The sequence below is a fragment of the Coturnix japonica genome, chromosome 6, assembly GCF_054131305.1.
Source record: "Coturnix japonica strain WE chromosome 6, WE-NBRP24, whole genome shotgun sequence".
Taxonomy (NCBI): domain Eukaryota; kingdom Metazoa; phylum Chordata; class Aves; order Galliformes; family Phasianidae; genus Coturnix; species Coturnix japonica.
The window spans coordinates 16578175-16593877 of record NC_140668.1 but is presented as its reverse complement, the minus strand read 5'-3'; the positions used below and the strand labels follow the sequence as shown (position 1 = coordinate 16593877).

General features: G+C 42.1%; 1 protein-coding gene and 1 long non-coding RNA gene across 2 annotated transcripts in view; both read left to right on the top strand.

Annotated features, from left to right (window-relative positions):
* The first annotated feature begins 5515 nt into the window (after positions 1 to 5515).
* Positions 5516 to 8114, top strand: LOC146760371 (obscurin-like protein 1). Its single transcript, XM_085551356.1, has 3 exons — positions 5516 to 5858; positions 6844 to 7110; positions 7755 to 8114. Exons 2-3 carry the CDS (start codon positions 6861 to 6863, stop codon positions 8027 to 8029), a joined length of 525 nt encoding a protein of 174 aa, XP_085407482.1. The 5' UTR covers positions 5516 to 5858; positions 6844 to 6860; the 3' UTR covers positions 8030 to 8114.
* A 2317-nt stretch (positions 8115 to 10431) lies between these two features.
* The window catches only part of LOC146760369 (uncharacterized), a 28271-nt gene continuing 22999 nt past the window's right edge, over positions 10432 to 15703 (top strand). The window contains exon 1 of the long non-coding RNA XR_014947700.1: positions 10432 to 10680. This is a non-coding gene — a long non-coding RNA (uncharacterized LOC146760369). The remainder of the gene's footprint in view (positions 10681 to 15703) is intronic.

Sequence of the window (15703 nt, the reverse complement as noted above, 5' to 3'; positions counted from 1 at the left end):
TTACTTGGGGATAACATCATTTATTCAAGGTGATGTCCAAACAGGCTTGTTAACAGTCCTCCGCAGTGCTTTAAGCTGTCATAGTTCAGCCAGAATTTATGCATGTTCTATAGCCATTCCTACATGTTGAAAACACTGCACTGTGCTTAAGCTTCAGCATATGTGCCAGTAAGCACAGTTCCATTAATTCTAGGGGAGTGGGTGAATTAAGCATAGATCTGAAGGCTCCCTTTGCTCAGTGCAGAGATGGAAGGACTAATGGAGATCTGACTTGATATTTTCCCTTCTAGGATGGGAAGGAGCTCTGTCAAAGTAAAAAAGTGGGCATTACTTCCCAGGGAAATAAGAGAAGTCTCATTATTCACAAGTGTGAATATGAAGATCAGGGAACATCCACATGCTGAGCAGCCTAAGACAAGACATCAGCTACCCTAAAGGTTCATTTTATGTTTAACTGAAAGAGCAAATAAATCCTATTGTGGTATTTTGCACCACAGGAAGAAATGCTTCATGGGCAGTTTGGGCACTTCTTGGTTAGTCCTTTTGGATACCTTTCTCTTTCTTCTTTATGCTCAAGACAGATTTTCCCTCCATGTGTTGCATTGGTTAAACCCCAGTTTGTAGCTCATCACCAGGCTCTGAAGCATCAGACTGGTTACTGAACACACAGGTCTGCTGTGCCCTGATAGATGCCACCTTCCCAAGGGACGTATGAAAGGATGCTTTTTTCTGATTTCCTACTAGATGCTGTCCTCATGTGGCCACTTGGGTTCAGTGTTAGCATGAACATGAACATCTGTCCTGTCCCATGACTTTGGTGAACTCTCATTTTCTCTCTCATTCTGCAACCAGGTTGGGTTGCTGTTTCAGTACTGGCTGTTTTATGCAGCCATTCCATTTGTTCTGGTTTAGGTTCTTTTTTTTTTTTTTTTTTTTTCTTTTTTTCAGACATCATTTCTATACAGTAGACAAAGCCAGCCTATTACATTTGATTTACAGTTTTTAGCTTTTGCTGGTAAGCAATTCAGCTCTCAGGCAGTTTTACCAACAGCTTTGAAGAGCTGAAATGAACCAGCCTGGACACGATGGTCTGTTTTTGTTGGTGTAATGAATTTATGAAGTTAAACTGATTGACCCCATAAGGTTTTACAGTGTATGACTCACGTCTGGCAGAGTTATCACAGCAATGAGTTTATATACTTAGCATTTCAGGAGGCAAATGGTTGGGGATACTCTTTCATTTGCTTGCGTCTCAGAGTGAATCACTAGTATGTGAACCATCCTTCATCTCCTTTGTATTGCTTTTGTGTGTGTCTGTGTGTGGTTTCCCCTGTGAATTTCATTCTTTCCAGTTATATGTAAGTTCTCTTTTGAGCAGTGAAATTAGATGTTCCATCAGCAGTCATAATGGTAAAGCTGAGTTGCCACGTTATCTGTGTCCTTTCTGTCTGGCGTCTCAATAACTGCTGCCCCACCACAATATCTGCCTAATACTTCAGCTCCATGGATGCCTCCTTGTGCAAACTGAGAGCCTGTATTTGGTGTGCATAGATCTGGGCTTACATCTGTGCTGGTAAATGCACTAGTGCATGGGCTAAGCAGTCCTGCCTCCTGTGCTGTGGGCATTGAGATGGGGCTCCTACAAGCTGCCCATTGCAAGATATTTAGAAACTAATTGCTGCGGAGGTTTCCATCCTCTTTTCAGACTAACTAAAATTTGGTTAGTGGGATCAAAACAGAAGGGGCAGGGAGGGAGAGCTGACCAAGGACTACTGATGGAACAACTATGAATCCTTGGTTCCTCAGGATTCCCTGCATCAGCAGTTGGCAACAGGAGTAAGGGGGCTCAGGAGGACACTGTAGAGTAGTGTGAAAAATGAGCAAAGAGAGTTACTAATTGATGCCTCTTGGAAAGTAGTCCAAGAGTGGTCCTCTTCATAAACTCTCCTCTTGTGTGTGGTTTTATCTTTATGAGGTGTTCATAACAAGTGATGTGTAGATCTCCCTTATCTCATAATGTCTTTTCCTGCCTGCAGTGAATATGCAGGATACTGGATCATATACCAGCTTCTTTGAATTACTGCTCATGTCAGGAGATAAAATCTGCCTATTCTTTGAACTAACACTGGCGAGGGTTAGTTATTCTGGCTACCGAGAGAATGACACAGCAGATTAAACTCTTTCATTTCCTTCTTTGTCAAATGCCTTTTCATCTAACTGTGTGTCCCATAGAAATTCAGAGCAGTGTTGGCTGAGGGAAGTGGAAATATTTATCTCCTGTGTGTAACTGCCACCCTATTTAGACATGCTGGCAGAGCGCAGAGATTGGAGGAGTTGGATTAGGCAGTAGTTTCCCTATTGCTCACAGAACCACTTTTTCTGTGGTCTCCCAGCTACCCTGTGCCCAGTGGCCTATGCAAGATGGAGCGGAAAAGGCTCATTTTATGAACAAACAGGAACCTTTCTGGTCAGATTAATACCTGTGCTCTTTTAGAGAGATTTAGATACTAGAGATTTTAGGTACTGGAATAGGCTCCCCAGAAAGGTGGTTGAATCACCATCCCTGGTTGTGTTTAAGAGCCTTTTGGATGTGGTACTCAGGGATATGATTTAGTGTAGGGTTTTTAGAGTTAGGGTACTGGTTAGGCTGCGGTTGGACTTGATGATCTTCAATGTCTTTTCCAACCTGGGTAAATCTATGATTCTATGCAGGAACTCTTCTCCTGAGGTTAATCCAAGTTGTATCCAGGCCCTTCAGAAGGAAAGGGATATAGCAGCACAGAAATATGGCCTGATTCTGACATAACTAAATGCAGACCTGGAGAGTTAAAAGGGATTGTGTGATGTTCAAAGGATTTTGAAGCAAAGATGTCCCCTAGGTAAGATTTGTGGCTGACATTCCCCATACATTGTTTGTAGGCACACAAGCTAAGGAGAGACTAGTGATGAGCATGCAGAGAAGCCAATGGTTCAGACAGGTTTGTAGTGACACAACACTGTAGAGTTCTGTCTAGTTCTCCTTGGCATAGTTTGGAAAATAAAGATGAGGTAATTGGTGGTAACCAATATGGCTTCATCAAGGTCAAGCCATGTCTGACAAACTTGGTGGCCTTTCATGATGGAGTAACAGCATCAGTGGATAATGGGAGAGCAACTGACATCATCTACTTGGACTTGTGCAGAGCATTTGATCCCGTCCTGCATGACATCCTGGTCACCAAACTGGAGAAAAATGGTTTTGATGGATGGACCAGTTGCAGGATAGGGAACTGTCTGGATGGTCACACTCAGAGAGCTGCAGTCAATAGCTCAGTGTCCAGGTGGAGGGTGGTGTTGGGACCAGTGTTATTTAACATTTTTGTAGGCAACATGGAGAGTGGAATCAAATGCAGCCTCAGCAAGTTTGCAGATGACACCAAGCTGAGCGGTGCTGTTGATGTGCTAGAGGGAAGGGATGCTACTCAGAGGGACCTGGACAGGCTGGAGAGGTGGGCCCTTGGCAGCCTCATGAACTTGAGTGTGGCCAAGTACAAGGCCCTGCACCTGGGTCAGGGCAATCCCAAGCACAGGCACAGGCTTAGAGGAGAATGATTTGAGAGAAGCCTTGACCCTGAGGAGAAGAGTTGGTGTGGAGGGAGGTGTCCCTGCCTATAGCAGGGGGACTGGAACTAAATGACCTTAAAGATTCAGTCAGTTCTATTGTTTTTCTACCCTTAATTTTGCTTGAAAGGTTTTAGAATAAATGAGATTCTGGTTTCCATGAAAACTGTTTGCAGGGAGCTCCATTGTAGCTAGTAGGTCTGTCTTTAAGTTCAAGGGCAATAATGCATTGACTGTGTTGAAGAGAGAAATGACTCAGGAATGGATGATGGTTTAGAATAAAACATAATCCTACTTATTTTCTATGCAAATATGTGTAAGGAAAAGATGCTGCACTCAGTTCTGGAAATACCCTGACAAATATATCTCTACTGTTTCACAGCTGGAGATATCAAGATTGTTAAAGCACTGGAAGATGTGGAAGTGAATGAATATGGGAGTGCATCTTTTGTCTGTGAGATTTCACACGATGTGGTTCAGAGCCAGTGGTACAAAGATGACAACAAGCTGAAGGCTGATGACAACATCAGAATGCAACAAGATGGTAGGGTGTAAGCGGGGGGTCTTTCTCCTGAGTGGGGGGTGGGTTGGAGATCAAGCATATAAGACATCTGAAATGAAGTGAAGAGGGTTCAGAAGCGAGTTCCCCTTTTGTTTTGGGACTGAGGTTTAGGTGGAACAAGTGACATGGTGGGATGCTTAGTGTGGGAAGTGTGATGCTATCCCACCATCCCACACTGCTGGGAGCAGGTAGGAAATGAGTGCAGTTATTTCCAAAGTGGGGGTGAACAGGGCAGTCAGTTCACCTCTCCAAAGAGGTTTTGTCTGACAGTGACTGTGATCCTTCTGTATCAGATACTTTGAATTTGACGGTGGCCGCATTTGATCAGTCCTTGTAGAAGCCATGTTTAGATTCTGCTTTGGTCTGCTCCATTTCCAGTTCAAAGTCGTTGGACACTAAATGAGACAGCTGCATCTCAGTAAAAGATGTGTTTGAATAGCTGTGATGTGCTTACTATTCAGATTTACAGAGCTGAGGTTTTGTCCTTGGCTATAGCAAAGAAGTCAAATCAGGTGAAATTAATTGTATTTCTGAACTAGACAAGTTTAAGTTTGGTAGCACCTAAATTTGGTGCGGTTTGTCATTGATTTCATCTGAAAGAAACTTGCAGGCTTTTTATCTGCTGTTGTCCCCAGCGTAAGATTATCCATTCACATCCTAAAGTACTTGTTATATTTTCAACTCACTCTTATTTGAATAAAAGCCTCAACAATTGGGAGCAATTTAATAAGCACAGAACAAGAGCTGGACCTTGCATTTGGTAGATACTGTACAGTATTACTTCATAGAAATGTAGTCAATGGCATTCCCTATAGACAATCGTTTGTTTTATCTTTAGAGTCATTCAAAGAACCATTGTGAACTTGACATTAATTGGAATGGAATACACGCAAGAGACTTTCCTCTTCTTCCAATTGTCCTCATCCTTTCTTCTCTTCCACCCCTGCTTTGCAGATTACCATATAGAAATCACCAGGAAGTTGGAGGACAAGACAGCTTTGGAACGTCATTCTGTCATCCTGTCCTGTGACTTCAGGCCTTCTCCAAAGGTTGTGAAATGGTTCAAGGGCCGCACACCCATCGAGCCCTCTGAGAAGTACAAGATCAAGAGGGATAAGCATTCAGTAGAGCTCAGAATTCTGAAGCTGAAGCCCGATGATGCTGGTGTGTACAAGTGCAAGGCAGGAATTGCAGAGACCGAGGCCACGCTGACAGCTGAAGGTATGAGCAGGGAGGGTGGCCTCTTCCATGTCCTATTTCACCTCAGATTTCTCTTCTTGAGGTTGACTTCTGCCGTTCTCTCCTGCTAACTTTATACATGTATTATCTTCACATAGATGATTACACAAAGATCATCTAGTCCAACCATTCTACCACATCCCAGTATGATTTATAGTAACAGTGGTAACAGTTCACCTTGTTTCCCCACAGCCTGCAATGTAGAAGTAACGAAGCACCTGCAGGATGTAGAAATTGAAGAAGAGAGCTCTGCTGTCTTCTCCTGCGAGCTGTCCCATAATGATGAGGACGTGGAATGGTTCCTGAATGGCAACCTCCTTTACACCAACAATTACAATGACATCAAGAACGTTGGCAATTGCTGCACACTGACAATGAAGCAGGTTAAGCCTGAGGATGCTGGCACAGTGACAGTGAAGTCAGACAAGGTGTCAGAAAGCGCGCCTGAAGGTGATAGGTGGGTCTGATCACACCCCTCCTGGATGTAAGAGATGCTAAGGAGCTCCAGTTCATTCTATTGTGCAGCAGTCCTGCTTCTAAAGCTGACCTCTCTGGGGTGACAAGTCATCAGAGGCTTTCTTCCAGTGGAAGGTTCCATTGCAGCAGATATCAAGGAAGGAGGATGGTTTTGGTGTCCTGCCAAAGCATTCCATTGCTTTTTATCATCATTTTATTTAGCACAAGGAGAGTTACAAGAGCAGTTTCTTTTACTGCTTCAGTAACATGCAGTGTCAATGCTGTTGTCTCCAAGGATTTATGACTGCAGGGAGAGATCATTCAGTGTGTGTTTTGCCTCTGGGATGACTAATGACCAGGCTGTGAGCAACCTGATCTAGCTGTGAATGTCCCTTTTTATTGCAGGGGAGCTGGGCTAGATGGCCTTTAAAGGTCTCTTCCAATTCTAAGGGTACTGTGATTCTAATCTGCTCTCCCCAGCAATTAAGCTCTTTTACTCTATGCGCTCAGAGATTGAAGGATTTCCTCTTTCTCCTTTCTTTTGCATTTGGTGGAAGTTTTTTCCCCAGTATAAACATCTGATGTGTGAAATAGAAGATAGATAAAAGGAGTCAATAAAACAGGAAAATCAAAAGTGTTCAGCAGCTTATCCTCTTAATTTTGAGGCCTGCTGTATGAGCTCTGCTCCATGTGAGGGCAATGCCAGCTCTCCAGCTTTAGAAGAGCTGCATCCCAATTACTTCATATGATATCAGTCCCACCCACCGGCAATGCAGGCTGTCCCTCCTGTTCCCTGTATTCTCCTACTGATTAGTTCAGAATTCCATAAAGTGCATTCAGTCAACACACATGAAACCGCTTTAGGTTCTATATTGGTGTTGTCAGTGCTGGTAAAGATTTATTTATCCCTCTTTAAAAATCTGAAAGCAACTGGAAATGTCTCAACTTCTGTATCGCATTGTTCTGTTTTGCCCTTTTAATTGCAGAGAAGCCTGCTGTCTTCATGAAGTCCTTGGATGATGTTTTTGGTGAGGAGCGGGGTGTGATTAAATTGGAATGCGAAGTCTCTAAAGAGAAGGTCAAACCAGTGTGGAAGAAGGACGGTGTTGTGCTCACTTCTGGCAACAAGTATGAGCTGGTACAGTCTGGGAAGACCCTATGTCCCCTTATCCATGACTTCGAGAAGTCAGATGCAGGTTTCTATACCTGTGATATTGGCACTGATGTTGCCAAATCAAAGGTCGGCATTCAGGGTAAGTACTGTGGAAAGTAAAGGAGTGCTGAAAGCACATTCAGTGTGGTCACTATGTCTTACACCTATTCCCCCACGAGCCTTAATAGTTTCTACAATAGAAGTGTATTACTGCAATTTAGCACAGTGATGTCTGGAAAATTCCCATTGCTTTTGATGTAAATGTATCTCATTTTGCCATGAAAATCACCAAACACATCAAGAATGTCCTGGAAATATTTCCTTTCTAAACATCCCTAAAATGGAGAAATGGTTTGAACACCAGTAGGGGTAGGATGGTAACAAATGAGCTAATAGAAACATTTAATTTCTTGTCATAGGCAAAACCCTTTTTCTCACGCAGCATTCTAGAGTTGTCCTCTCTGTTAGGTTGTTCCCTCTGTAGCTCATTGAATCTTCATTCTGCTCCATGGACTGAGCTGCTCTAATTGTAGTTCTTCCAGAGCAAAGACAAGAGATTCACGTCTCTTTTTTTTTATAGCTTTCTGGTAATTCTGAGTGGAGAATGTCTTAGAGAATACATCAGTAAGGAACGCAGCCATGTTCTGCAAATCCTGAGTTAAAACACCAGTACTGCTACTCATGTCAGTCACAAATGCCTTTTCTCCATATAAACCTCATACTAACCTATCTCTTACCTTCCAGAGCTGAATAGTGGCATTACCAAACGGCTGAAAACCACTGAAATCCAGGAGGGAGAAGATTGTACTTTTGAATGCATTCTGTCCCATGAAAGCATTGATGAGTTCAACTGGACACTGAATGGAAGCAGAGTGGAAAGTGGTGGGCGATTTAAAGCTTCTAACGTGAGTCGGAAATATACTCTCATTATCAAAAGTGTGACTCCTACTGACGCTGGGGAAGTCGTTTTTTACTTCCCGTGCTCTAACCTCCAAAGCCTCTCTGTCTGTGAAAGGTAATGAGATGGGAGAGATTCTGGGGCCTGATTCCTTCAACTGTCTTCTGATAAGATTGTCGTGAGAGCTAACTCATAATATGGTTAAAGTGAATAGCAACCTTCTACTTAAACCTCAAAGCACTGAGAATTTCTCTTAAAAATAAGTAAAAGGACAAAACATTTTACACAAATGTGAGAACTACCCAAAGCACTGGGGTAGTGTTGGAAATGGGCATCTCACTACAGCTTGTTCCATTAACAGTAAATCAGGAATGCTCTGTTGAGGGAACTGTGGGAGCAAATATCCTCTAAGTATAAGCTGAAGGGATGGCCTTCACACCATCTAGCTGTACAACAAATTCCTATCTAGAGCATGTGCATCTGAGAGCATCATCCGAGGCTCCCAGTGTGATGAGTGGAGAGAAGAGAGAGGCAGTTTTCAGACATGGTTCATCATCCTCAATTGGGTAGATTTAAGAGAGAATAAATGCTGCCTGGAATTCTATTGTCTGTACTTTGCAGATTACTGCTGGCTGTAGGATGGCGTCTGTTGCAAGTGCCTCTCTAACTTATCTCCAGCATGTAGATGCATGTATTTTGAGAGAGGCATCCTACCCTAAGTGTATGTTACTCAAAAAGCAATGTTTTCTTCCAGGAAAACCTACTGAGGTTTCAAAACAGCTGGAGGATAAGACAGCAGCAGCAGGGCAGGACATCAGCCTGAGCCGTGAGCTGTCAAAACCGGATTTGAACATCAGGTGGTACAAGGATGGCAAAGCAATCAGAAAAAGCCAGAAGTACGTCTTGCAGCAGGAGGGAACTGGGGCCATTCTGATCATCCATGACTCTACTGCCAAGGACAGTGGGGAGTACCCCTGTGAGACAGAGGACTCCATAACAGAAGCCAGGGTCACTGTGCAAGGTGAGTTGAAAAGCACACTGGGGATGGCATGTAGAGAAGTCGAGGTAAATATCTGCAGCCTGTGGGTGATGTTTTTCTCTTCTGTTTCCTTGAGCAGGATCAATTCTTAGTTTTCAGAAAATACGATGGATTAAAATCTTTTCCTTAAAATAATCTGGAAACCGAATGATTCTCCAGTGTGATGTGGATCTGGGCAGCCTGGTCTGGTGGTTGGTGGCCCCTTGACAGGGGGTTTAAAACTAGATACTCTTTGAGGTCCTTTCCTACTCAGGCCACTCTATGATTCTGTGATCATTCTATGGTTCTATGATCTTGGTTGTTAGTGAGCCAAGAAAAGATGGCAATCTGAATTAGTCTATATTGAATATGTGTAATCAAAACTATATGCAGTTTATCAGATGAGATCCTACCAGCGCATGTATAATGGTATTGAACTTTCCAAGCCAACCAGCCAAATAAACAACAACAGACCCCAAAAGCCCAACAACCAGAAAACAAGAAATGTTCATATCCCAGTGTTTTTGTTAAGTTCTGTGCTCAAGCAAGCAGGAGGGAAGAGCTCCTTCCCCTCTACTCCACACTGGTGAGGCCGTATCTGAAGTAGTCTGCTTATGTCTTCTACTCCCCAGTACAAGAGAGACACAGAGCTGCTGCAGAGTCCACTGCAGGGCCACCAAGAAGATACAGAAGTTAGAGCAACTCTGCTATCAGGAGAGGCTGAGGGAGATAGGGGTGTCCAGCTGGAGAAGGGGAGGAAAGTTCAGATTTTGGAAACCACCACATCAGCTTTAACGGAGTGAACCAGTTCCAAAAGCTGTGTTCCAAAAGCACTGCTAAATAGCCCCTGTGACTCCTCGAGCTTGCTACAATAAAAGAACAACACATGGGGTTGTTTAAACGTTGAGGCCAATGCATCCCATTCCTATGGGAGGTAGTGATATGTGGAGGAACTCAGTACAACAGGGTACCTTTGGAAAAGCATGTATAAAACATTAATTGCATCAATCAACAAAATGTATAAGTGAATAACTGTTCAAATCCATTTAGTGCATTTCTTACTTCTATCACGTTTTTAATTCTCATTATAATACCAATAGAAAAGAAGAAAAGCACTTTTTCAGCAGTCAGTTTACTACAAAAAGAAAATACTTCATTTAAAGCTTTTGCAGCTCCATTTTATCTGTTTCTTTCTCAAGGATTTGATCATGAATTATACATTCCAGCACAACATGAAATATTTAACTGATGCTCTTCAATTCCTTTTCAGCTTCCCAAACAAAGAAATGAGTTTGAGCACAGGAAAATTTGGGTATACAGCTGTGAATCCACTAACGTCCACAGTAGCTTTCCCCTGTTTAGTGTCCAGATCAATGGGACAGGAGCCTCAAAAGACTTCAGGTTGTCAGCACTGCTCTGTGTGCTGTAATTACAGGAGAAATGTGGATGGATTTTGCAAGTATGAATTTAGGCTTGATGCTCTGAAAATACTCCTATAGATTTCTAAAGGCTAGGAGGGAAATATATGAGGAAAAAGGAGTGTAATGACTATTACTAATGCAGTGAAGCTATTCTCTTGTTCCAGAATTTCTTCATGCTGTCAGGAAGGTCACAGCACTGTAGTGGGACACCAAGCAGTCAGGGAGGCTACACTCTCAATGTCCTGGACTCCTTGCCCATACTGTGCGTCTACAATGCTAGTTAATCCCTAGTGCTGTGCTGAAGAGGTCTGACGTGAAGCAGAGATAATTCAGGTCAGGAGTTGTAAGTGATTGCATTCAATTTAATTTTAATAAGTGCGCATAAGATTATAACTGGATAGAAATAGAAGGTTGATACTATATAGCTATATACAATATCATTAGCTCTGGCTGTCCAAAGTGTGGAACAGTTATTGATCAGCTGGTATTGCCTTTGAGGAAAAGGACAGAGATCTCTCCTAGATTTCATTTAAGGGCTGACCACTAAGGCAGCATCTCTTTATGGAGATCGCTCCTTTGTGGCAAGACTCAACCTTTTCCATCTTGTCTGAAGGCCTCAGAGTTGATGAGTTTTTCCCATAGATAACATCTGATTATTTATTTACAACTGTTCTTGTGTTATTCCAACTGTACATTACTGTTCTTGTATTATTCTAACCATACATAACTATTCTTGCCTTATTCCAACTGTACATCTGACTGCACAGGGTTCAGTGTAAGTAATGCCCAGAAACCTGAACTTGAGGTACACTTGGGAATTCTCACTGAAATCCCAGCTGATTATTTTTTCCTCTGCAAGATTTCTTGGTATGTTCTTCTTCTTTTCATTCAGAGCCAGGAAGACTGAAGGAGCAAGCTCTTACCTTAGCTTTTGTTGACTTCCACATTTCTCCTCAGGTGGACCAGATTACAGTTAATGAAGAAAGTGACATTAAAACTTCCTCATAGCTTTCTCTGAACTAAATCCAAAGTGTATCTTGTGCAACAGTTGGCTTTACTTGACCTCTTTCTTCCTAACTATAGATATATTAAGAATGTGTCTGTTTGCATCTGCTTTCCAGCACATTTGTTTGTCTGGCTGTCAATACATTGCAGCTTAGATGGCTTGGAAGACATAAATTACATATTTTGCCAGAAATAACAAGAAAGAAAATAGAGTAGATGTTGGATTTCTAGAGTACTAGCAATAACATTTCAGGCAACATCTATCTGACACCTGAAAAATGGGGATGTACTAATAATTTGTGAAAGGCCATTAATCTGCTGTGCTTGCAGGCAGTGGATTTTTGTGGGTGCAGTGCAGCACATCCTCTATGTACCATCTGTTCCTCAGAACAGGTTCACTATAAAGTGAGATGAAGTTGTTCTGGCATGGTGTTTCAAATACAGATTCTCTCAGAGGCAGCTGGGTAGAGGAGGAGGTTCCTATCAGCAATTAATTGGTTACATTAATCTTAGAAGGTATTCTGTCTTTTATGTGTGGAAGGGGGGTGGGGGATCATGGACTACAGTCTATGAATATACTACTGAAGCAGTGCGTTTCTATATGAACTCGGAGGACATCAAGTCAGGCCTTGTTTTGAGTTATACTTGGATGAGGTGATTGGGATAGTGCCTGATGTTATGAGTGTGTCATTCTCTGCAAATCTGTGGGTTCATTTCCAGGGGAAAGCTGAAAATCAAATGTAGCACCTCCTGATTGTGTACAGTGTAATGCTGACTTGTGCTGCATCTGTGTTTTCAGTAAGATAAATGCAATAGTTTTGCTGTTTGCTAGCTAGCATTTTAAAGATAATTCTGGATTTGGATACACCTTTTTTCAGATGTTCCATACAGAAATGCGCTAACAAATTCATTGAGCCATATCCAGTATAATTTGTTCAAATCTACTGACATGAGCGTAGCCATTCTCTTTCACTATTTTACTTACCTTCTACAGCAATTCTTCTTCTGTTAAAGAAAACGTATTCTTGTTGTTCTGGCTGTCTGTATGCATGGCAATTGCACTTCCTTCTGTTTTGGTTTGTTTGTTTGTTTTGCCCAAATGTCGCACATCTGAGAGCCTAATTGCAACAGTAAATCCTCTAACTAATGTGTTGTTTTTGTAATAACTCGTAGGCTTTCTGGTTGTAAATCTTTCCATTCCAAGGCAGTAATATTCCACAATACTCTTGGAAGTCTGTGAAACAGAGACTACCAAAACAGGTTTTAGTTTCTTGGCATAACTAAAGCGATGAGATACTTTTCTAGGTTTCCTCTAGCCTTCTAAATTGATTTCTTCTGCAGACAAAGGGTGGGGGCAGTAGAGAGTTGGTTTAAATTAAACTGGATGTGATTTCAGTGATTTGACAGTTACCTTTTGAATAACAGAATTACAGCTGGATGGCAAAATGCCTCTTGGTGGCATCGCAGCTGTGATTATCCAGCTAACATAGCTGTCTATCCGAGGGAGTTCACAACAATTTGCCCTTGAGCCGAGCCGGGGCCGCCCGGGCAATGCGCAGCAGTGCCAGCAGATGGCACTCGTGGAGCGCAGCAGCTCCGGAGCTTCTTGCAAAGGAGAAGAAAATTCCGTCGCTCTGTGCCGGGCTCAGGGCTGGGCTCGGTTCACCGCTGGGAGAGAGCCGGGGTTCCCAGACGGTGCCAATGGCGTTAGGCCGTGTATTTTAATATAGATCGTCTGGTTCTGGGCAGATCGTCTGCCCGAGCAATGCCTTATCAGGCCTTTCTGAGAGTTCATAACATAGTGTGAGCAACTGAACAGGCTGGTAGCCCTTCCAACCAGTGGTTTTATGGTTCTCTTTACTACCTTAAGGAAATAAGGAGAGAACTGTTAGACTTTCATAGGCTATAACTACAAATGCTTGGCTTTGTGTACTCTCTGCTTTGATCTCATTTTCTTAAAATTTGCTTAATTAATACAAGATTTGTAGAATTTAAGTTATGAAATATAATAGTATATGAAGTTTAAGAATATGATTTACCTACAATTTATTTTTTATTATGAGAATTTCTGTTCTTTTCTTCCTAGAATAAACTTCAGGAAAAGAAACATTTATATTAAATGTAGATTCATTACTAAGTAGAATGTTTACAAGCATTTAAGGTTCATGGAGGATACTGATGTGATGATCCACAATTTAAAACCTATGCACACAATGACACAGAAGCCAGTTATTCCTATAGATACGAAAATAAGGCATGTTCTCTGTATAATTCTGGCTCTGCTAAAATATGCACAGTGTTCCTGAGAATTTTCTATAAGTAATGCCTATGAGAGACAATTGATAATCCTCCAGAAACAGGCTTTAGCTGAAAATTACAGGACCATTAGGAGTGTAGAATCCTGTGTTGAAAGTAGACACATCGGTCTTGCTCTTTGTAGATTAGCATAGTGCCTTTTAAGTCAACCATTAATACCTTATTAAAATATTTACTACTGTTTTGCACACATACTTGAGAGCATTTGTGTCTTTCCAATAACCAGCATTGTTTCTTTATGGATTTCTGTGCACAACAGCATAGGTCTGTTTTAATCCTGTTTTATGGATACAGGAGTTCAAGCTCAGATAAATGGGGAAAACCACTTGGCAGAAATGGGGACTGTGGGTGGCCCTTCTGAACACCAGCTCAGTACCAGGTGCAGTGTAAGTGACCAAAGGCCAGTGAGCTTTAATCCAACAGTGCTATCATCAACCAAGCCACCTCTTTGCTGTGGGAGAACAACCATAAGGATGCAGTGTGACAGACACTCCCAAGCTTTTTGCAGGGGCTCTGGGAGTTAAAAGGGTCCTTTGAGCCCAGGAGATACTGTGCTATTCCCACTGTGCCCTTTCATAGACTTATAGAATCACAAGGTTGGAAAGGACCTACAAAATGATCTTTCCAGTGGGAAAAGCTGTCAAGTTGAAGGTTTAACTGGAGAGCTCTGTCTGTCTTGTAGTTACTGTCTCCAAGGAATGTTTCTTACACATCTCCAAGACAGCAAGGTGCTGGGGCAGCAAGGCAAGCAGGGAAGAGAATAATGAGCAACACTGTGGTAGTAGAAAGGTCTGAGTATACGGTGTGGGAGAACAGCTTGTCCACTCCAGCATGGTGAAATGCAATGTCCAGTTGTTCCCTGTCTGTGAATACAGAGTTGTAGTTGACTACATAAAGTCATTTAATTTCATGTCCCCGTCCCAGGAATGTAGCTGTTCTGTCTGTACAAAATGTCCTTAGGTATCAAGATGTATTTGTGTCCCCCAGCTTCTGTTTATGTTCAGAGCTCATTCCCTTTTGGTAATTTGATGTTGTCAACTGTGCTTTTATTTGTGAATAGCATGATTTTTGAGAACACCAAAGGTATTAAAGAACAAAGTTCATGTGGTTATTATATTATGCTCATTTTTAGGCTATGGCTATGTTGCAGAAAAAGTCACCCCCTTCCATAGACTTCAAAGCTGAGCACATGTTCTACAGTGAAGATGCAGGTGCCCAAGTAAAAACCATCTTGGAGGGATGGAAGGCTACCCTCAGGTGGGAGCCTGATGGCAGTGTGGATGTCTGCTGCCCAGGTCCTGACCTGCTTGTGCCAGTTGTTGCCCAGGGCAGAGCTGAGGGCAAGTGCAGTGCTGGTTGCCTGTGAAATACCACTGTTACTGGCAAATTTGCTGTAAGGTCACTCTTTCAAAGTACCCTTTTTTTCTTCCAAACATAAGCTCATGGATTATCAAGATATTTTGTTTAAGTATTCCTCTCTCTTTCTGTTTCTCCCTCAAAAAAACAAACAACAACAACAACAAAAAAACAGCCTTCCTAGAACCAAATTCAAAACAATCAAATGGAATTGTTGAGTAGAAGTATCTCTTCCTGATGCATTTTGATGATGTATTTGTAAGGGTTCAGATTTGTTAGCAACTTTCAGTGGTATCTTAAAACTCATTTCCTTCAAAATCATTGCTTCTCAGTTAGACATGGTCATTTGTGTTGGTTGATATTTTAATTATTTTTATTTTTTTGTTTGTTTGTTTAATCTTTCTCACAGATGCATGAGGCTAATACTAAATCTTGTAGAACAGAATATAGTAACAGCCATGGTATAGAGCAATGCAGATGGAGTCCTGTCTCATGTTGCTGAAAATTAATCATTTATGGCTACTACTACTTGAGACTTGCATGAGATTGCTGTGAGACAGGCCAAGAACACTGGTTCAGCAGCTTCTCTTGGCCTGTTAACCAGTGATAAGCATGACAGGCACACCAGAGGCAGCAGGTTTGGTTGCAGCCTGGAGCAGCTGGTGATCCGGCTGGTAGG